The sequence below is a fragment of the Artibeus jamaicensis genome, unplaced genomic scaffold (genome assembly GCF_021234435.1).
Source record: "Artibeus jamaicensis isolate MK-2021 breed Jamaican fruit bat unplaced genomic scaffold, CSHL_Jam_final scaffold_461, whole genome shotgun sequence".
NCBI lineage: Eukaryota > Metazoa > Chordata > Mammalia > Chiroptera > Phyllostomidae > Artibeus > Artibeus jamaicensis.
Genome location: NW_026522045.1, coordinates 11,872,719 through 11,896,583, shown reverse-complemented (window position 1 = coordinate 11,896,583; position 23,865 = coordinate 11,872,719). Strand labels below are relative to the sequence as shown.

Below are 23,865 nucleotides of genomic sequence, written 5' to 3'. Positions count from 1 at the left end.
TGAACTCATTATGTGACTGTGAATGGCTGATACTCCCCTTCTCTGAGCCTTGGTTTCTACATCTGTTAAATGTAGCAGCTGGACAAAATTATGCTTGAACTCCTATGCATCTCTTAGGCCACAAGATGTTAAGTCCTTTAGGCAATGGGAAATATGTAAGAATGCTTGAAGAGAATTTTGTAGAGGAAGAAAACCTTAATGCTTTTCATAGGCATAGGGGAGCAATGGGGTTTGCGAGGTAAGAAGAAAATTTAAGAAAAAGAATAACATGAGCAAAATAATGGAAGCAAGAATGGGAGACACATGTTCAATAAAGAGCAAGGTCAGAGAATTCCCACTGTTATGTAGCTGAGATAGTTGAGTGGCAGGTAAGTGCTCAATAAAGATGAGGTTGTAGCTAATTATAGAGCATCTAGGATGGGAACCCACTAATGGTTTTGATCAATGGTTTTGATCTGTTACAATTATACAGTCAAAGTGATAATTTTAAAAAGGTTAACATAGCAACCATAGTTAAATCTTCAAAATTCTTAATTTTTTTTCATAAGATGATCTCTGAATCACAAAAATTTAAAGTTGTAATTTGTTAATGTCACTGGCTGATTATAATATTGCTATCAAACTAATTTTGAGGTGCTTTTCAAGCTTTAAAAGTCAATGATACTGCATAATTTTCCTTAAGAGTACTACCATATGTTTGAACCACTGACATATTACTATTTAGACTTAAGTTTTGAAACCTTGGGAGGTGAATTAAAATAGAAAATTATTAATGATATATTCTTTTGTATTTCCTGTTATCCCATAAAATATATGGTTGGATTGATATTGGGTTTATCCTCATCTAGATATATAGATAAATCTATATCTTTTTATCAGTATCTCTATTTCTGTACACACACATGCACACAAATAGTGCCCACTTAGAGTGATGCAAATATCTCTAAAACCAAGTTATTCCCATCTGCTAGCTTGATCATAGATAACAAAGGTAATATTCTTGGGAATTATCTTCTAGTTTTTTATCTTTAATCACCTGAGAAATATCCATATCTGCTTTATGTTTGTAGCTCTCCAGGCTGTGGTCCTCCCAAAGACAGTTGCTGTGGAAGACAGTAATTATAGGGGTTAGCTGTTCAAGGAAAGGTGTATTGGGCCAAAAAAAATAGAGATGGCTATCTTAGATATTGGTTATGTAAACACTCCAACCTTAGCAAATTTTACCTTAACTTTCAGGTTATATCATAATTTTGCAGAGGTACAGTGGTGAATTTAACAAATCATAACAGACCAAATATTCAAAGCTCTCATTTGTTAGGGGTAGTTTAAACTCAGGTAAAATATGACACTGGAATAAGATAAGCAAAAGTGACAATGATGATTATATTACAGTGGAAAGTGATTATTTTCCCTTTTATTTTCCAAATTATGGGCAATGTTGTTTGATGGTTTGTTTTATAAAGTGGTAACTTTCTTCGGAGTTGTTTTTGATAAATGAGGCACATCCTTTAGTGTTGCTTTTTTAAAAAAATGGCAGGTTTTTAAAATTTTTACTTTTTTCCTTTTTATTGACTTTTTGGGGTGACACCAGTGTTGATTTTTTGAAGAATAGTTAAAACATCTAGAGTAATAAAAAAGCCTGGAAAAAATGTCAGGATAGTTCAAGAGAAAAGAATACAAAAGTTGAACTCTCAAAAGAAGGATATTTGAATTTTATCATTTATCATAATGTAAATCTTAATAAACTTTTTCCTTTGAATATGCATTTTCATATTAAATATTTTCTATTCTAAAAAAAATCTAGAGAACTTTGGGATCATAGAACCAAAATATTACTGAATCACAGGGGTGATATTTTCCCCTTCTATATATACATGATTCTTTTTTATTTCTTTTTTTTTTATTTTTTCACATTTTTTTTATTTTATTTTATTTTTAAATTTTATTTAGTTATTTTTCAAGTACAGTTTTTTTGTCTATTTCTCCCATCCCGGCCCCCCCCACCCCATGCTCCCCACCTCCCTCCCATTTCCACCCCCCTTAGTTCTCATCCCTGTGTCCTTCACATTTGTTCCTCCAAATCCCTCCCCTTTTTTCCCCTTAAATTCCCTTCCCTCTCCCCTCTGGTCACTGTCCCCTTGTTCTCTATTTCAGTGTCTTTTTTATTTCGTTTTAATAAATAGGAGATGGAGAATTGTCGTGGGAACATTCTGATGGTGATATCTTCCAGCAACCTGCCAACAGAGAAGCAGTAAGTGTGAATAGCTCTAATAATTCAACATTCCACAGCATCAGGCCAAACTTTCCTCTCTCCATGGCTACTCTCCCAGTAGCTCCATAAAAGGGCCTATTTCTAACACTATTTTTCTTGCCTTTCCTCAAAAACATAAATGGCATTATCACCAACCTGTAACCATTTAGTGCACTGTACAATTGGTAACCATAGCAGGACATAGAAGAGGGGAGGGGAGGAGAGGGGAGAAAGAAAGGAAAGAAAGAAAATTAATTAATTAGTTAATCACTAAATTAATTAATTAATTGGAGCCCCAGCCCTTGGGAGCCCTTCATCTAGATCAAAAGTTGGTTTCCTTTCCGGATGACTTGCCAAATGTTTGTCTTCTCTAAGGCAAGCAGGTAACTCACTACACCAATCCAGAATGGTGAAGTGGTTCTGTGGATTGTCAAGTAGGCCTGCCCATGCTTTTAGCAAAGGTACTTTGGACATGCCACATAAACCCTCCCCAAGCCTTAGACTCTCACTTATATCCCTGGAAGAGAGGAAAGGTAGCAAGATAGATTCTCCTTTCTCATCCCACAACATCTCATTTTTATTCTTGGTGCTAATCTCAGAATAAACTTTACGAGTAGGCATCTCTCTACGTATAGTAATAGCATCTCTTGTTTCTTTGTATTTTGAAGCTATGAAAAAAGTAGAACCTCTCTCTAAAAATGTATATGTTTAAATACAGCAACATTCAAGGCTTCTTCAAATCTTGAAAGGATTTGTTCCAGTTCAAAGAACTTATCATATTAAAGGACTTACAAATATGTATGATATGTACAAAGGCATTTGTTGCACATAAAATAGGTATTCATCGCACCATTGTACAAAAAAAAACTGTTCAGGGGCATTCAATTCAGCATTTCTTTCATAAGAGAAAAACAAATAGACAACCTAAGTGTCTGTCAACAGAGGCATGGTGAAACACCTTAACTCGGGGACCCTGTGCAGGCATTAAAAAGAATGCAGTAGAGTTCTGGCTGGTGTGGCTCCGTGGACTGAGCACCAGCCTGTGAACCAAAAGGTTGCTGGTTCGATTCCCAGTCTAGGGAAGATGCCTGGATGGTGGGACAGATTCTCCAGTAGGGGGTGCTTGAGGGGCAAACACACATTGATGTTTCTCTCCCTCTCTTTCTTCCTCCCTTCCCCTGTGTCTAAAATTAAATAAATAAAATATATTTTTAAAAAAAGAATGCAATAGAAATGCAGTAGAGTGGAGGGACATCAAAGATATATTATGGAAGCAAAATGAGGTAGAGGACACAATTTATACTATCATATCCTAATGTAAAAATTTTGTGTGCGTGTGTGTAAATGTACATAAAAAATCTTTAAAGTCATATAACAACATATAGTGGTAATCTCACAAGGGGTGGAGAATTGGGCATGAGGACAGATCAACTTTAAGTTTTTATTTTATATCTTTTGTATTATTTGATATTTAACAATGACTATAAATTAATTTTTCATATTCTTTTTAAAAAATTTTTATTGTTGTTCAATTATAGTTGTCTCCAGTTTCCCCCTATCACTCCACATATCTGGCATCAAACTATATTATGAGAATAAATTAACTTTTAAATAAATAACATTTAAAGAATTTTCTAAAATACCAAGAATTAGTTCTCAACATGCATTGGATAAAAGGGAAAAGTCTAGAATATTATACAGCAGATCTATAGTGAGGGTGTGAGGAAGGTGTTGTTAGGAGACAATAAAATGACCAATACAGACAAACAGTGCTGCTAAGGCCATGTTTGCCAGCCATCACATGTGTCCCTTCTGATTTGCATGCCCCCAGCTGGCCAACACCCACAGCCTCGCTTTTCTGTGTTGTGTTGTAATTTTCTCAGCCCCAATATGTGTTTGTAGTAGGAAGTTGACAGTGGGTAAATTAGTAGTTGTCAATCAGATGACATTTAAAACCAAATTTAGATCTCAGTCACCTTGAGCTGTGTGCCTTAATCTAGGTGCCTTAGCTCAGAACTCCAAGTTTCGTGGCCACCTCAGTGGTCTTTCTGATAGGCCATTAATTAGCCTTTCTTCTTGACTTTGTCTTATGCTGCCCCCAACACTATCCCTTATCTTTCACCCTCATTGTTCTTCCTAAACTTCTGATGATAGGCTTGGATTTAATACAGTACTTCCTGTAGCAAAAGAGTTCAGATACAGAATGCAGGGCCTTGAAATAGTTATCGATTTTCAAAGGAGTTCAAGGCCTATCTCTAGAAACAAACATTTGGTCCTTGTAGACCAAAATTTCCACATAGTTCCACCTTATTATAAATATTTACTTTGTTCTAAAAGATAGAGATATTTGTGATATAATTTGAATAATAAATAGCATCTATAGTAATGAAAAAAGTATGTACCTATCACATACTAGGCACCCAGTAAATACCTGTTAAATGAATGGTGTAAAAGAAAGTGAAATGTTTGTGTGTGTTTGGGCAGAGGGAAGCTTTTTATTAATGGTAATGCACATGAATTTCTCCCAAATCAGAGAGAAACTCCAGACTTGTTTTTTCTCTTCCACTCAAAAATTAGAAAGTAGAAGAATCCCTTTCTAAATATCCTTGCAGTGCAACTTTCTGCGTGGGAGAAAAAAAGGCAGCCTTAACAACACGTTTCCAATTTATTAGACTGCCCCTATTTAGAGGGGACCCTCAAAACTTCAACAGAAACACAGCTGATTACTTTATTTTGCCAAGTTGGCTGAAAACCATCAGTTTACCAAGCTGTATGAAGTATACAAGAAAAACAAGTAGATTCAATTAAGCCTCCTTTGTAGAAACATGAAATGATTTCTGTTCAATTTCTGGGTCATAATTTCACATGAACTCATCCTAGTACCATTATGGGGAATGTGTGTGGGGAAGAGGAATGGGGGAAGGTAGGTACAGAGTAAAAGCCAAAACATGAGAGCAAGCATAATTTTATTTTAGACAACAGCCAAACTCAGATTTGTCCCCAATAGATTATTCATAGATTTACCTTTAGAAAAATGAAAGACTTTGGGATAGAAACAATATGAAATGAATAAAAAATTCATGTGTCATTCACATTGTCTGGCAATGGTTTGGGAAGAAAAGTGGCCTAAGTGACTCCCAGACAGGGATATTCCTGATTGCTAGTGAGGGAGATATAAGTGTGATCATGGCTGTATGGATGAGAACACTTTCTAAAATCATTTTAAGATTAAACATTTTATTTTGCCATAACTATATTCACTTGCAGTTGTAAGAGATGATACAGATTATGTATGCCCTTTACCCAGTTTCCCACAATAGTAATATCTTGTAAAACTCCAGTATAGGGTCATAGTCATGAAGGCATTTTCCCTTTCTGAACTCTAAGAACTTTCCTATCTCCACTAATAAAACCCTGTATCTTAGATCTTATAACAATATGGAAGAAATTTATAGGGAACTGCTATATTGGTGGGAATTTTCTACCTCAAAAGTTTGAAATATGTATCAGTTCTTTAAGTTAGTCAATAGAATGTGGAACAGAACAAAACAAAGCATAGCTAATCTGAAACTAATACAAAATAATATTGGAAGTAAACTGTAATTGAAAAAAATTTGTAAATTAAAAATGATTTTTTAAAAGTATAGCCATATGATCATTTCTACCCAAGTAGTTTTTTTAAAAAATTTTTATTGAGGTAAAATTGCTAAATAACATTATATAAATTTCAGTTGTACAACATTATAATTTGATGCCTGTATTCACTTTTGGTGCATGCTCAGCATCAAAAGACTAGTTTCCATCCATTACCATATATTTGACCCCCTTTACTCATTTTGCCCTTCTCCCAACCCAGTCTCCCTTTTGTAACCACCATTCTGTTGTCTGTATGAGATATTCTTTGTTTTGTTTGTTACTGCTTTGTTTTACATTCCATATATGAATGAAATTATTTCTATCTGTTTTGATCTGCTCTCTCAAGCAGCCTACTCTTAGTTGGTTTTTAAGATAAGCTCCTATTTCACTTACAACTTTGAGGCATTGATGCCTTTTTCCTTTTTGCTATAACTTACAAGATTAGAATAGCTCCTGGTAAGTCTCTTTCATTTGTTTACGGCAACAACTCTAAAAGAGTCATTACTTTTACTTTTTCCAGATATATTTTATTGATTATGCTATTACAGTCATCCCATTTTTTTCTACCCTTTATTCCCTTCCACCTTGTATGTGCCCCCCCCCAGCAGCATTCCCCCACCTTACTTCATGTCTATGGGTCATATATATAAGTTCTTTGGTTTCTCCATTTCCCAAACTATTCTTAACCTTTCCCTGTCTATCTTCTACCTACCATTTATGTTCCTTAGTCCCTGTACATTCTCCCCCATTCTCCCCCCTCCCCTTGCCCACCCTCCATGTGATCTCCATTTCTGTGATTCTGTTCCTGTTCTACTTGTTTGCTTAGTCTTTATTTTTGTTTTTGTTTTTTAGGTTCAGCTGTTGATAGTTTGTTGTCATTTAACTGTTCATAGTTTTAATCTTCTTTTTCTTAGATAAGTGCCTTTAACATTTCAGATAGGCTTGAATAAAGGCTTGGTGATGAGGAACTCCTTTAACTGGACCCTATCTGGGAAGCACTTTATCTGCCCTCCCATTCTAAATGATAGCTTTGCTGGGTAGAGTAATTTTGGATGTAGGTCTTGCCTGTAAGGTTTCTTTTGAGAAATTAGCTGATAGTCTTATGGAAATTCCTCTGTAGATAACTGTCTCCTTTTCTCTTGTTGCTTTTAAGATTCTGTCCTTATCTTTAATCTTGTCTAATGTAATTATGAAAAAGTGTTATGAGTTGCTTCTATGTTAACCATAGCTAATTATCAAGTAGTTGTAACATCTTTCATTTACATGTGTGCATTATGAAGCATGTCTTATTACACTGCAGTATTCTTTCAACAAGAATAATATTAAAAATAAATAATGTTACAAAGCTTTATTATTAAAAATAGTATTAGTTATTTCCTACCTAGCACTTTGCTAGTAAAGACATACAAATTCTAGAAAAAGGAAAACGGCGACGGAGTAGGAAGGGGCGGATTCTAGCTCCTATACTCGTGGGTGAAAATCCTGGCAGGTCTATAGAGAAGCAGCGCACTAAACCATCGGTTATCCAGCATTTGTGAAATTAAAAGAACAGAGATTGTGACAGACACTGAAACACTAGACAGCGGCAGGTCAGTGGGGTCTTGGGGACAAGAATGGAGACAAAGTGGCAACGGGAGCCAGAACCCCCGGCCAGGTGGCCCCGGTGCTGCTTCTAGGATCAGGGTCCAGAGCCATTGGTCTGAGACCAGCACCAGAGGTGTCTGCCACAGGAGCCTGGGCACCCAGCGGCCCCAGTGGCCACCAGCGCAGGCCAGCAGCTCCCCCACTCCCCATATAAGCAAAACTGGACAACACTGGGCAGAGACCTGTCTGCTTGCCTGCTTGCATTATCAGGGAGGGTTACAAAGACAGAGGGCCGTGTTCAACTGCAGAGTCTGTGGTCGCCAGCCTGGGAGAATTGAGAGGTGCACTGTCCTCACTGGTCTGGCTGGGGACTGGGCTGGGCTGAGAGGCAGGCTGTCTGGAGAGTTTTTTTGAAAGTGGACTGAGGTGCTCTCCTGCCAGGGCAGCTTGGCTTGCTTCCCACTTGGCCTTGCAGCGAGCCAGGGGGAAAGCAGAGGCATTTGAGTCCCCGCCACAGGACTGCGAGGAACCTTGCCAGTTCCCCGGGTCCCAGACAGCCCGGCGCACACAGGCACAGAAGCCTCTGAGTCCCCGCCACAGGACTGGGAAGCACCTTGCCAGTTTCACCTGGACGGTGTGCACAGGCGAAGAAGCGGTTGAGTCCCGCCACAAGACTGGAAAGGACCCTACCAGAACCCGTGGGACCCAAGCAGCTTGACAAGTGTGCGGGTGCCCACACCCCAGTCTTGTATCCCGGCTGGTGCGTGCACTTGCACCAGCATCCCAACCCACAGAGAGATCCTACTGCAACCAGAAAAACCAGTCTGGACATTTTCAAACCAACAAGGGAAGGGTTTTTCTGTTGTTGTTATTATTCTTTTTTTTCTTTTTTCCCTTTTTTTAGTAACTTTTTTTGCATTTGTTTAGTAATCTTATATATTTTTTAATTTTATTATTGCTTTATCTTTCTATACTTTGTTCCTCTACTTTCTTTTTCCCTGTTTTAGTCCTTCTTCCCTTCTTCTCAAACTCATCACTTTTGCCTCCCTTCTCCTGCCTTTTTGTTTGTTTGTTGCTTCGTTTTCTTTTACCCACAAGAGACACAAACAACTGGGAACTGTGAAAGGACCAGAGTGGGACCCAAAGAGGGGGCATCTCAACAGTAGAGACAGAGAGACAAATTTCACTTTCCTATAGCAGAGAAACCACGAAATGTTGCATGTTTTTTTCATTATTCTCACTTCTTTAATATTTTAATATTATCTCTGTATTACTCCTCTTTCTGTATAGGCTTCTTAGTCTTGAATAGTTATATTGTATTATTAGACAGGCTCCCCCTGTTCTTTCCTCCACAGTGCTTTGCTAATACTCTATACTCCATGCCACTTGTTTTCCTTTAGCACAATACCTAAAGCTCTATACCCCCTACTCAGACAGATCACATAGAGTTGGTTATATGATTGCTGGTCTAATATTACTGTAAATAATAGCTGATCTATACAACTGTAAATATTCACAACCCATCTCCTGGATCTTAGCCCATTGTACAGGTCCCTATTTTCTATTACTGTAGTGATTAACTCTATTTGCTCACACACTACACCTATTTACTGTTCCTTACACTCACCTTACTGCAAAATCTGACCGTCTGCAACCTCACTGCTTTCTAGTTCCAACTAACAAGCCTTCTCTCCCCAAAAAGAGGCTTATCTTTGTCCATCCTTTCATAAAAGTGGCAAGTTGGGTTGAAGAATACGGTTAATACTATATATAGCCTGAAGATTGCTTATCTACTCTCTACCAGCTGTGACTGGAAATATCATAAAATACTCTTCTGCTGTCATAAACACTTTTGCCTCCCCTTCCAATTGATTACACATAAAGGATAAAAGGAGTAGGTGGAAATGGAGAATATCAAGATACGTGAAGGAGTCTGCACCACTGAAATTCACAGGTATTATACCACAGAAGTTCACAACATAAACCCAAGGAGTCAGAACTGATCAATTTTAGAAGCTGAGGCTAACAAGAACAGTCTCACAAACTCTAGGAAGTGAGACTCTTCCTAGGAAGAGGAAGGCAAAGAACAATAGGAAGACAATAGGAAGACAAAGAAACAATCCCCAAATGAAAGGAAAAGGGGACACTCAGAAAGAATGTTAGATGAAATAGAGGCAAGTCAACTATTAGACATTGAATACAAAGGACTGGTTATCAGGAAGTTGAAAGAGCTCAGAATGAGCTACCAGAAACTACAGGGGACCTACAATAATCTCACCGCAAACTATATCAACAAGAAAAAGGAAATAGAAAATATCAGCAAGGGATAAGAGGAAATGAAGAATACAATTTCCAAATTGAAGAACACAGTAGAAAGTTTCAAAAGTAGAATTGATAAGGCAGAAGATTGGATTAAGGAGTTGGAGGACAAAGTAGAAAACATCTCACAGAAAGAGCAAGAAAGGGAAAGGAGACTCAGAAAGAATGAAGAGGGATTAAGAGAAATGCAAGACAATATGAAACATAATAATATCCGAATAATAGGAATACCAGAAGACGAAGAAGAAGAAGAACAAGGGGTAGAAAACGTATTTGAAAGAGTAATGAGAGAAAATTTCCCTAACTTGATGAGAGAAAAAGTTACACAAATCCAGGAATCACAGAGTCCCAATCAAGAGGAACCCAAAGAGGTCGACTTCAAGACACATCATCATTAAAATGGCAAAATTCCAAGACAAAAAGAGAATCTTAAAGGCAGCAAGAGAGAAAAAAGAGGTAACATACAAGGGAGCCCCAATAAGGTTAGCTACTTACTTCTCAATGGAAACACTTCAAGAAAGAAGAGAATAGGAAGAAATATTCCAAGTAATAAGAACATACAACCAAGACTACTTTACCCAGCAAGGCTCTCAATCAAGCTAGAAGGCCAAATAAAGAGCTTCCAAGACAAAACAAGTCTAAAAGAATATGTGTCCACCAAACCAGTCCTACAAGAAATACTAAAAGGACTACTTTAAGGAAAGGAAGAAAAAGCGAGAGACAGAGAGGAACACAGTTACAAATATGGCAGTGAATAAGTGCCTATCAATAATACCCTTAAACATAAATGGATTAAATGCTCCAATCAAAAGACACAGAATAGGTCAATGGATAAGAAAGCATGACCCTCACATATGCTGCCTACAAGACACCCACCTCAGGACAAAAGACCATCACAGACTAAAAGTGAAAGGCTGGAAACAAATTTTCCAAGCAAACGGACAAGAAAAAAAGCTGGGGTAGCAATTCTCATATCGGACAAAATAGACTTCAAAAAGAGGGCCATAAAGAGAGACCCAGAAGGTCACTTCATTATACTCAAGGGAAGAATCCACCAAGATGACATAAACATCATAAATATATATGCACCAAACACAAGAGCACCCAAATATATCCAGAAAATCTTAGAGGACTTCAAGAAAGATATTGACAGCAACACAATTATAGTAGGGGATTTTAACACCCCACTATCAAAAATGGACAGATCTTCCAAACAAATTATCAACAAAGATATTGTGGTATTAAACAACACCCAGGATAAAATGGACTTAATTGATATATATAGAGCCCTTCATCCGAAAGAAGCTAAATACACATTCTTGTCAAATGCACATGAGACATTTCCAAAGATAGACCACATGATAGGACACAAAATGAGCCGCGACAAATTCAAGAAAATTGAAATCATACCCAGCATCTTCTCTGACCACAAGGGCTAAAATTGGAAACCAACCCCAAAGGAAAAAGCTCAAAACACTCAAAATCATGGAGACTGAATGGTATGCTATTAAACAAGGAACGCGTCAAGAATAAAATTAGGGAAGAAATCAGAACGTTTCGGGAAACAAATGAAAACAAACTCACAACAACCCCAAACTTGTGGGACACAGAAAAGGCAGTCCTGAGGTGGAAGTTTATAGCAATACAGGACTACCTAAAGAAGATAGAAAAAATTCAAACAAACAACCTAACCCTACACCTGCAAGAACTCGAGGAACAACAACAAAGACAGCCCAGAGCAAGCAGAAGGAAGGAAATAAACAAGACTAGTGCACAACTAAATGACATAGAAATTAAAAGCACAATCCTAAGGATCAATGAATCCAGGAGTTGGTTCTTTGACAAGATAAACAAAAGAGACAAGTCTTTAGGTAGGCTCATCAAGAAGAGAAAGGACTCAAATAAACACAATCAGAAATGAAAGAGGAGAGATTACAACTGATACCACAGAAATAGAAGGGATTGTAAGAAATTACTATAAGTAACTATATGCCAAGAAATTTGAAAACCTAGGGGAAATGGACACATTTCTAGAAAAATATAATCTCCCAAAACTCAATGAAAAACCAGCAGAAAATCTGAACACACCAATAACAGCAAAAGAAATTGAAGCAGTAATCAAAAAACTCCCATCACACAAAAACCCTGGACCAGATGGTTTCACAGGAGAATTCTACAAAGCATTTAAGGAAGAGCTAACCCCTATTCTTCACAGACTATTCCAAACAATCCAGAAGGATGGAAAAGTCCCAAATTCTCTTTGTGAAGCCAGCGTCATCCTAATTCCAAAACCAAATAGAGACACAACAAAGAAAGAAAACTTCAGGCCAATATCACTGATGAACATAGACGCTAAAATCCTCAAAAAAATATTGGCAAATATCATCCAACAATATATCAAAAAGATCATACACCATGATCAAGTGGGATTCATCCCAGGGATGCAAAGTTGGTTCAACATTCCCAAATCAGTAAATGTAATACATCACGTAAACAAAAGCAAACACAAAAACCACATGATCATATCAATAGACGTGGAAAAAGTTTTCGATAAGGTACAACACCCATTTATGATAAAAAACACTCAGCAAAGTGGGAATAGAGGGAGCATTCCTCAATATAATAAAGGCCATATACAGGAGACCTAAGCCAACAGCATACTCAATGGCCAAAAACTAAAAGCTTTTCCACTAAGAACAGGAACAACACAAGGATGTCCACTTTCACCACTTCTATTCAATATAATTTTGGAAGTTTTAGCCACAGCAATCAGGCAAGAAAGGGAAATAAAAGGCATCCAAATAGGAAAGGAGGAAACAAAACTGTCACTGTTTGCAGATGACATGATAGTGTACATGGAAAATCCTATAGACTCTACCAAAATACTGCTCAAACTAATTAATGAATTTGGCAAAACAATGGGTTACAAAGTCAATACCCAGAAATCGAAGGCACTTTTTAAAAAATTTTATTTAGTTATTTTTCAAGTACAGTTTTTTGTCTATTTTTCCCATCCCAGCCTCCCCCGCCCCTTGCTCCCCACCTCCCTCCCATTTCCACCCCCTTAGTTCTCGTCCCTGTGTCCTTCCTATTTGTTCCTCCAAATCCCTCCCCCATTTTCCCCTTAACTTCCCTACCTTCTCCCCTCTGGTCACTATCCCCTTGTTCTCTATTTCAGTGTCTTTGTTTTTTGTTTTTGTTTTTTTTTTCTGCTTGCTTGTTTGTTTTGTTGTTTAGCTTCCTGTTAAAGGTGAGATCATATGGTATTTGTCTTTCAACCCCTGGCTTATTTCACTCAGCATAATGCTTTCCAGTTCCATCCATGTTGTTGCAAAGGGTAGTAGCTCCTTCTTTCTCTCTGCAGCATAGAATTCCATTGTGTATATGTACCACAATTTTTGGATCCATTCATTTACTGATGGGCACCTAGGTTGCTTCCAACTCTTGGCTATTGTAAATTGTGCTGCTATGAACATTGTGGTGCATAGGTTCTTTGATATTGATATTTTAGGATTCTTAGGATATAATCCCAGCAGTGGAATTGCTGGGTCAAAAGGCAGGTTGATTTTTATTTTTCTGAGAAAATTCCATACTGTTTTCCATAATGGTTGTACCAGTCTGCACTCCCACCAACAGTGAACTAAGGACCCCTTTTCCCCACAACCCCTCCAACATTTGTTGTTTGTTGCTTTGTTTATGATAGCCATCCTGACTGGTGTAAAGTGGTATCTCATTGTGGTTTTAATTTGCATCTCTCTGATAGCTAATGATATTGAGCATCTCTTCATGTGTCTCTGAATGTTCTGTATGTCCTCCTTGGAGAAGTGTTTGCTCAAGTCCTTTTCCCATTTTCTAATTGGGTTGGGTGTCTTCTTAGTGTGGACGAAGGCACTTTTGTATTCCAGCAATGAATCAGCAGAAGCAGAAATGAAAGAAAAAATTTCATTTGATATAGCAAAAAGAAAAATAAAATATCTGGGAATAAACCTAACTAAGGAGGTAAAAGACCTGTATGCAGAAAACTACACAGCCCTGAAGAAAGAAATCAGGGAAGACACAAACAAATGGAAACATATACCTTGTTCATGGATTGGAAGAATTAACATCATCAAAATGTCCATACTACCCGAAGAAATTTACAGATTCAATGCAATACCTATTAAAGTACTAATGGCATATTTCACATAGAAAAAACACTTCAAAAATTTATATGGAACCATAAATGAGCCCGAATAGCAGCTGCACTTTTGAGAAAGAACAACAAAGTAGGAGGGATCACAATACCTGAGATCAAACTGTATTACAAGGCCACTGTAATCAAAAAAGCCTGGTACTGGCATAAAAACAGGCACATAGACCAGTGCAACAGAACAGAGAGCCCAGAAATCAACCCAACTCTCTACAGTCAATTAATATTCAACAAAGGGGAGAGCAACATAAAATGGAGTAAAGATAGCCTCTTCAACAAATGGTGTTGGGAGAATTGGACAGCTACGTGCAAAAAAAATGAAACTTGAGCACCAACTTACACCATATGCCAAAATAAATTCAAGGTGGATAAAAGACTTAAATATAAGCTGTGACACCATTAAAGTCCTAGAGGAGAACATTGGCAAGAACATCTCAGATATTCTATGCAGCAACATTTTTACCAATATGTCCCCTAGAGCAAGGGATATAAAGGAAAGAATAAACAAATGGGATCCCATCAAAATAAAAAGCTTCTGCGTGGCTAAGGAAAACAGTATTAAATTAAAAAGACAACCAACTGTATGGGAAAACATATTTGCCAATGATACCTCAGACAAAGGTTTAATCTCCAAAATATACAATGAACTCACACAACTGCACTTAAGAAGACAACTAACCCAATTAAAAAATGGGAAAAGGACTTGAACAGACATTTCTCCAAGGAGGACATACAGAAGATCCAGAGACACATGAAGAGATGCTCAATATCATTAGCTATCAGAGAGATGCAAATTAAAACCACAATGAGATACCACTTTATACCATTCAGGATGGCTATCATAAACAAAGCAACAAACAAGTGTTGGAGAGGTTGTGGGGAAAAGGGGTCCTTAGTTCACTGTTGGTGGGATTGCAGACTGGTACAACCATTATGGAAAACAGTATGGTATTTTCTCAGAAAAATAAAAATTGACCTGCCTCTTGACCCAGCAATTCCACTGCTAGGATTATATCCTAAGAATCCTAAAACACCAATTTCAAAGAACCTATGCACCACAATGTTCACAGGAGCACAATTTACAATAGCCAAGATTTGGAAGCAACCTAGGTGCCCATCAGTAAATGAATGGATCCAAAAATTGTGGTACATATACACCATGGAATTCTATGCAGCAGAGAGAAAGAAGGAGCTATTACCCTTTGCAACAACATGGATGGAACTGGAAAGCATTATGCTGAGTGAAATAGGACAGTTGTTGACAGACAAATACCATATGATCTCACCTTTAACAGGAAGCTAAACAGCAAAACAAACAAGCAAGCAGAATAGAAACAAAGACCCTGAAATGGAGAACAAGGGGACAGTGACCAGAGGCAAGAAGGAAGGGAATTTAAGGGAGAAAAAGGTTAGGGATTTGGAGGAACAAGTATGAAGTACACAGGGACAAGAATTAAGGTGGGTGGAATTGGGAGGGAAATGGGGAGTTTGGGGCAGGGTCTGCTGGGATGGGAGAAATAGACAGAAAACTGTACTTAAAAAATAACTAAATAAAATTTTTAAAAAATGAAAGACATTCAAATTAGTTTTCTTAAATATATTTTATTGGTTATGCCATTACAGTTGCCCCATTCTCTGCCTTCATTCTCTTCTACTTTACACACTTCCTTCCCCCACTCCCCTCCTTTGCTTAATGTCCATGTGTCACAGTTCTTTAGCTTCTACATTTCCCATAATATTCTTGCTCTCCCCCTCTCTATTTTCTACCTACCATCTATGCTATTTATTTTTTGTACCTTCTCCCCCCTTCCCCTTCTCCCACTCCCCTGTTGCTAACCCTCCATGAGATTTTCATTTCTATGTTTCCACTCCTGATCTAGCTGTCCTTTTAGTTTGCTTTTGTTTTAGGTGTGGTTGTTAATAACTGTGAGTTTGTTGTCCTTTCACTGTTCATGTTTTTTTAACTATTTTTTCTTAGGTAAGTCCCTTTAACATTTCATATAATAAGGGCTTGGTGATGATGAACTCCTTGAATTTGATCTTATCTGAGAAGCACTTTATCTGTCCTTCCATTCTAAATGACAGCTTTGCTGGATAGAGCAGTCTTGGATGTAGGTCTTTGGATTTCATGACTTGGAATACCTCTTTCCAACCCCTTCTTGCCTGTAAGGTGTCTTTTGAGAAATCAGCTGACAGTCTGATGGGCACGCCTTTGTAGGTGACTTTCCCTTTATGTCTTGCTGCTTCTAGAATTCTCTCCTTTATTTTTATCTTGGCTAATGCCATTATGATGTGCCTTGGTGTTTTCCTCCTTGGGTCCAACTTTTTCCTGACTCTCTGACCTTCCTGGACTTCCTGAAAGTCTATTTCCTTTGCCAGGTTGGGGAAGTTCTTCTTCATTATGTTTCCAAATAAATTTTCTATTTTTTGCTTTTCCTCTTCTCCTCTGGCACCCCTATGATTCAGGTATTAGAACATTTAAAGTTGTCCCAGAGATTCCTAAGCCTCTCCTCACTCTTTTGAATTCTTGTTTCTTCATTCTGTTCTGGTTGGATGTTGTTTATTTCTTCTTTCTGCTCCAAACTGTTGATCTGAATCCCAGTTTCCTTCTCTTCACTGTTGGAAAACTATAAATTTTCCTGTACTTCACTTTTCATAGCCTTCACTATTTACTTTATTTTGTAACCATACTGAACCATTTCTGTGAGCATCCTGATTACCAGTGTTTTGAACAGTGCATCTGATAAGTTGGCTATCTCTTCATCACTTAGCTATATTTTTTTCTTTAGCTTTGATCTATTCTTTCATGTGGGCCATATTTTTTGTGTGTCCATGCCTGTTACATAGTAAGGGAATAGAGCCTTAGGTACTTGTCAGGGCAGGGCAACCCATGTAGCTGCATTGTGGTGTTGTATGTTGAGGAGGATCCAAGAGGGACTGATGCCACTTGCTCAGCTCTGTGCCAGCTTTCAGTCAGTTCCTCTTCTACCCACAAGCAAATTGGTCCCTTCTGGTGCTGATTCCTCATTAGGTGGGTTTGTGTACATTCCAGGACCCTGTGTGTCTCTCCAATGAACTCTCCTGTGAGACTGGGAGTTTTTCCTGCTGCCTCAACCCCCGCATGTTTTTATAGTTAGAGTTTTTGAGGCTTTATTTCCCCACACTGGAACCCTGGGTTGTGCCATCTGTTTCACCCACTAGTTGTTCCTTCCAGTTTATCTGCATGTAAATGTGGGACCACAGGGTCCTCCAGCAACTGCCTTGCTGCAAGTTCTCTCCACCCTGATGTACATCTCCACCCTTCCTACCAGCCTGGATAAATGTTTGTTTTTAACTCCTTGGTTGTTGGACTTCCATACAGTTCAGTTTTCTGGAAGTTCTGGTTGCATTTTGTTTTTAAATTTCTTCCTGTCCTGTTTTGGTTGTGTGAGCAAGCAAAGTGTATCTACCTATGCCTCCATCTTGGCCAGAGGTCTCCTTAGTCAAATTACTTTTGATTAAAAGTAATACTTTTAATCAAAATCACACATTACCACTCCCAATACCGGCCTAAAAGAGAAGATCCTCTATGTCAGTGACTCTCAGCCTTGGCTTAAATGTAGAGTCCCCTGGGGGTATATAAAAGTCCTGATACCCATATCTTACCCCCAACTAATTCCATCAACTCCCTGGGAATGGGAATTAGGTAATAGTATTTTTACAGTTCCCCAGGTGATTCTGTGTGCAGCCAAAGTTGAAACCATTGATGTGTTTGTGAACTCTGCAGCAGATTTCCATACTGAAAAGAACTTTTCTTCACAGCAGCTTTTAGTCAAATATTTGTGGACTATCTAGCTTGACCAGACATCATTACTCCCACCCTCTTCTCCTCTTCCCCCTCCTTAATTTCTTCCTCTCTGTTTCCTCTAATTACTAGCTACTTACTTCCACTCATTTCTGCCAGCTACAAAACCTCAACCTTCATTGTCACCCTGAATAAAACTCCTCTCCTTAGTTTCTCTGTCTGTAAAACAAAAGACTTAACATGAGATGAGGTTCTGGGGGCTGCCTGGTCTCTGAACAAAATCACTGAGTGTTTTGACTTTTGTTTTGTCTTGAATCATTTTTCTACCCTTATCATATTTCCAGAGTCTGAGTTCCTGGCACGAAAGAACAGCTTTTTATCTTGCACTCACCCTCATGGACCAGAGAACTTCCTGTGTTTGTAGGTTATCCTGGGTCAGCGACCTTCCCTCTCAAATTCTAGTCCTGTCAGACTCCCTCCTTTTAGCATCAGTAGGACATACACAGTCCAAATGGACCTTTCTGTGTTCCTTTGGCAAAATGATGCCAAACTCCCAAAAGTACAGAACAGTCTGTAATGGTCTTTGTGAAATGTGAGTGATTATTGTAGAAAAAGACATATGAGCTATTCTGGGTATGAAAAATATTTGCACTGAGAATCTTGTCTATGTGCATGGTAATAAATGGATGCAAATTCTTATTTTTGTGTATTTTTATAGCAATGTACCAGGGAGTGATCTTCTTACATAAAGGAATAATGTTCCCTTTCTCTTACTCCAGCTCCTATCAGCTCCCCCTCTTCTCACACCAGAGCCCACCCCAAGAGAGTAATAACAATTCCCAAAGTTAAATTTGCAATATGCATGTCTGTGGAACATAAATGTGTTAAATATTTTATGTTGGGATTACCGGACCCCATAAATATCTTCTCAATGTTCCCTGCCATTTCTATCACTAAATATCAGGATCTTCCTTTTCAGTTGCCTGCAAACAATTTTTACATGGGTCTCACCTCCTTTACCCCTAATAATTGTCTCTAAAACACAGTGCTATTAGACTTTAAACCTTAAGTTCTGTTCTTCATTCATTCTGTCCTCTGTCCTCACTCTACCTCAGCTCCAGGGACAGAGGTCAGTAGCAGAATAGTGGGCTCACCATGTGCCTTTACCCCTTGCTGAAACAACGAGTGGATTATTTGTGATACAAGACTCTAAGCTTTTATTAGGGACCACAGGGTTCATTCATTCAAAAAGTTTTTTTCTAAGAACCTTCTAGATGCTAGACAGTATTTTAGGCCCAGGAGATATAGCAGTGAACAAAACAAAGTCTTCATCTCTACAGAGCTGAATTCTAGTACTGGCATGTGCTGTCAGTTGTTTTATCTATGAAATGTCTACAGTCTCTGTGCACTGATGTATGATCTCATGCCATTACCTATGTTGAATCTCAGTACATTTATCTGACTGTACTTGACTCCATCTCTTCTACCTATCCAGTTCATCCAATGCATTCTCAAGGTTCAATGCTTGGAATCACAGTTTTGATTATCACTCTGCTTTAGAAACATCCCTCAAAGGCTTCCACATTCTCAGCTCTGTTGTGTACCAAGTCCTCATGCCTTAGCCTGTCATTTAAAGTCCTTCCTGATCTGGTGCCAACCAACTTGTGGAATGTTATCCTTCAACTATTACCTTTTATGGACTCTGTTTTCTGTGCTGCACCTTCTCAACTTGGAAACCTCTGCCTGAAATACTCCTGATCCACTATGCCCCCAAAACATCTATTCACCCTGCATGGCCCAGCTCACTCACAATGCATCGCCAAAGAGAAGCTTTCTTTCTTGTCCTAACCTGCACAGTATTTTATATTTATCTTGTGACTTCTGTCATATCCTGCCTTGTGTTGCAGACTGCTACCTTAAGTCTGAAACTCAAATGTTTGAGTCTTAGGAGCAGGTAGGACACTTTACCCTTCCTAGCTGTTTGCTTCCTCAGAAGTTTGTAAGTGAATCTAGTCCAGTCTTCTATAAGAGGAGAGAAACATCTCAGTATGTTGCCAGTGCTACTTTACCTTACATCCCTATTTCTCTACTGATGTGGGTGGATGTGCAGTTTAGATAACACATCATCACAAAAAAATTAAATGCCTTCTAATGTATTCAAGGCCATTTCTGTATTTTCACTGGTGGACTTAGGCAACTGAATTTGTCTTTGTCATTTTAGAGACATTCTTACCACCGCTCGCACTATGATCCTGTGCCAAGCCAACAGACTGCAGGTCTTCCCCACTTTCCTGGGGTCAGAAGTCACCGGGGAGCTCTTATGGATTCCCAGCAAGCCTCAGGCACCATTGTGCAGATTGTCATTAATAACAAGCATAAACATGGACAAGGTGAGAGTCATGTTCCTTTTGTACCACATCCACATCGGGGCTTCAGCAGCCATGGTATTTGGAGGGCTCAAGCTAGGAAAGGATCCTTTCTCTAGTGCATATAATACATTCACATGTGGGTTACTGACTATCAAGTCTACAAATTGAGTATGTACAAGTGACTCCATAGAATACTTAGGATTTCCCTAAATACAATCCAAAGAGCCTATCTAATAGTTCAAGTGTATCTGTCCTTATTTAGAGCAAAAGGTAAGAAATGCACCTAATGCAGCCTCCAGCATTTTCTCAGTGGCCCCTGGGGGTTGAATTTTGTTTGGGAAAGTTCACTAGATCTTTACCAGAATGAGAGGCTGTTCATTTTCCAGTAGGAGACCCAATATTAAAAGCTACTCAGTGCCAAATGCTTTTGGAGCTCTTATCCATACCTTAGAAATAACAAGTCTCTCACCTCAGTGTACCACAGAGTCTCCTGGGAATTTTGTAAAAGATACATTTCCCAGGCCCCAGGCTCAGAAATTCTACTTCATATGAGGATATTGTCTTTAGGAATGAGTAATCTAGTGAGAAAAATCTAGAAACTTCCTGGCTCAGGACCAGAGGACTGATCAGGTTGACAATGACATTCAGACCTTTTAGCCAGCCAGCTGGCTAAAGCAGGCACCCACACACAACCAAGGCCCATTCCTTCCTACACAGAGTTCTCCTGCCTGCACATCCCCAGTAGTGGGGGTGGGGAAAGGAGAAATTCAATAAAACAGTTTACCTTTTTAGTCATTGTGTCAGCCAGCTCTTCAGAGCAAGAACTCAGCTAGTTCCTATTTATGAAACCATAAACATGTTTTGTTTCCTTTAAAGGAAAAACAAATCAAAGGCAGTTCTCTAAATGGGTTAAAAGTAATAAATTATTAAATCAAATGATTGAATAACAGGGGTTGAAAAACAATCTATTACAAAGAACTAATATAAATCTCAACAAAGTTAGTCAAGCCAAAGCTAGCTGATCACATCTGTTACTAGTTAAATATAAATTTCAGATTACAGATAAAAAATTAAATTATTTTGAAACTAATAGGCTTAAAAAGAACCTTCAAAATAAAATTCTCAATTAAAAAATGGTGATATATAAGAGGAATTGGAAATATTTATTATCGATCAGGGTTTGATTTGAAATTTAATAGTTTTCAATTGCAAGGCATTCTGATACAAATTTATGAAATGATGATGAGGAGGAGTAAGGTAAAGATGCAGTTTGATTTTCAATACTAAATTGCCTCTAATAGATTCCATTTGCTCTGAAAGTATTTCAAAGCCTTGAAAAATGTGTGGGGAAATGGACTTTGAAAATTCTAAATCCCATAATTCCTACAGGCCTCTTCATTTTTCAGGGCAGAGGCTCATCCCTTGATTTTCTCCATGTCGTACAAAAGCCCCAGCTGGTTCACATTTATTCATTGACCCTAATTGATTCGGTCAAAGCAGTTCTTTCCTAACCTTTCTACTGTAGTTCACTGGATAATCACTTGTCTCCACACCCAACTCCCAATGTTCCATATGGATGCATCCAAAATCATCTTGAGAATTTGTTGGTGGGAAGAAGGCTGCATTTCCCTTAAAAGAATTAACCTCACCCTATTGAACTTCAGAGTGTAGGCTGTCATCCAGTCTAGATTGTTTCTTTAGTCCAAATATTTAGGGGAGAGGGATCCTAGCTATATAACATTGGGAGTTGCATAGCTACCAGCGCCTCTTTTTCTTTTTTAGCTCTCCTGCTGACTATATTTTCCTCTTGGATACAATGTACTGGGTCCCTTGGTAGAGTCAAAGAGGAGAAGCAACAGGACTCTACCATTTTTAACTTGAGTCCAGTGTAAATTTTCTTGAAGCAGACAGTGTACCCACTTGATTACATTGTCCAGAAGGGAGTGTCACTGTCTGTGGGAGAGAGAGAAGAGGTCATGGCAGGAGAGAGAACAACACATCTTTCTTGTCTTGTCATGTGATTTGATCCACATCCCTGAGCCTCACAGTTTAGACATCAAGTCCCTATTCTATTTTACTATAAGGTTGGGGAGCTTCTCTGATTTGGATTCTTAGGTACTTGGAAATCTTTACACAGATTGACCTGCTAGAGTGCCTAGTACTCTAGCAGAGTACCTAGTACTCCTATCCTCTTGAAAAGGATAGGAAAAGGCAGCCAACACTTCCATATTTCTTAATGTGACCCAGTGGACTTGATGAGAAAGAAATAGCCCAATGATTCATCCTGAGGCTGCTGTCTTGCAGCCAAATCAGTTAATTCCTAGAAACGCCCGAAGTGGGGCTATTTCTCCCACCCTAGCCCCACCTTAAGTGATACAACCCACCCTGGAGATGTTGTTGATTGGGTTGCCGACAGGTCACCCTGGATATGATGAGCTGATGGTAAGAATAAGAAACACACCCAGCCCCAGTCATGGCTTGAAATCTCCAAAATGTCTTAACACTTTCAAAATGGGAGACAACTTATTCTCAGACCTCCTCATTCACAGCCCTATGCAATTCTCATCCTGGATCCTAGATCCATGCCTTACTGTTGGAGCTGGATATGTTCTGGTTGTTCCTGTGACCCTTTCCCTTCATAGGCCCCTCAGCTTGCAGCCCAGATGCTTGCTCTTGTAAGGCTCCTCAGAAAACATGGAGTCATTGACTTCACTTTCCACTAAACAAATGTGAAACCATCAAAGGATATCTGTAGAACAGGCAGTGACTGACTTCAGCCAAATCTCTGTAGCCACTATAAGGTAGGGGATACAAGATGCTGCCTGAAGATTAGAGGCAAAAAAAAAAGACTACCTGTAACCACTCACCTTGGAGGTGTAGGTTTTCTCTCTTAATCTTGTCTTAGCACCTTTCTTCCCAGGCAAGCACCATTAAGCTCCATACCCATCTGTTGGTGGATGAGACTTTCAAAGCATTTGATATTCTGAATGGATTTGCTTTAGGATCTGGGGCGGGGGACAGTCCTTTGGGAAGAGCAGTAGTTTTTGCATCTAGTCTCCCTGGGTGGTAAATCTCTCTACGAAATTTACATGCCAAGAAGAACACCTACTTGGTCTGTTTTCTCTATGAACTGTAGCTATTAAAACTACATTCTACTAGAACTTCCTTATCAGATACCCAGGACAGATACAACGTTGCTTTCACTCACTCCTGCACTTTAAAAAATATTTATTAACTGCCTGGCACTTGTGAGAATCCAGAGGCTACTGCTGAAGAACCTGAATACTTGCCAATGGTAGAAAAGGCACATGATGTATTTTTAGTTAGAAGAGGCTTGACTCATGGACATGACCAATAAATGGTAAGGGGATTGCCTGAGGGAGTGGGGGGTGCTGGGTGGAGGGGGACAAGAGTGGAAAACTCAGAACTGTAATAGCATAATCAATAAAATATAACTTAAAAATTAACAGGAAGCTAAACCACAAAACAAACAAGCAAGCAGAATAAAAACAAAGACACTGAAATAGAGAACAGGGGGACAGTGACGAGAGGGGAGAGGGGAGGGAATTTAAGGGGAAAAAAGGGGAGGGATTTGGAGGAATAAGTATGAAGGACACAAGGACAAGAACTAAGGGGGGTGGAAATGGGAGGGAGGTGGGGAGCACAGGGTGGGTTGGGTTGGGATGGGAGAAATAGACAAAAAACTGTACTTGAAAAATAACTAAATAAAATT

General features: G+C 38.7%; 1 protein-coding gene across 3 annotated transcripts in view; it reads left to right on the top strand.

Moving 5' to 3' along the window:
- The window catches only part of CHRDL1 (chordin like 1), a 171,348-nt gene that overhangs the window by 127,038 nt on the left and 20,445 nt on the right, over nucleotides 1-23,865 (top strand). For all 3 annotated transcript variants that reach the window (XM_053657497.1, XM_053657496.1, XM_053657498.1), the window contains exons 7-8: nucleotides 2,184-2,251; nucleotides 19,985-20,153. In XM_053657497.1, coding sequence (XP_053513472.1) covers nucleotides 2,184-2,251; nucleotides 19,985-20,153 — 237 coding nt within the window. The remainder of the gene's footprint in view (nucleotides 1-2,183; nucleotides 2,252-19,984; nucleotides 20,154-23,865) is intronic.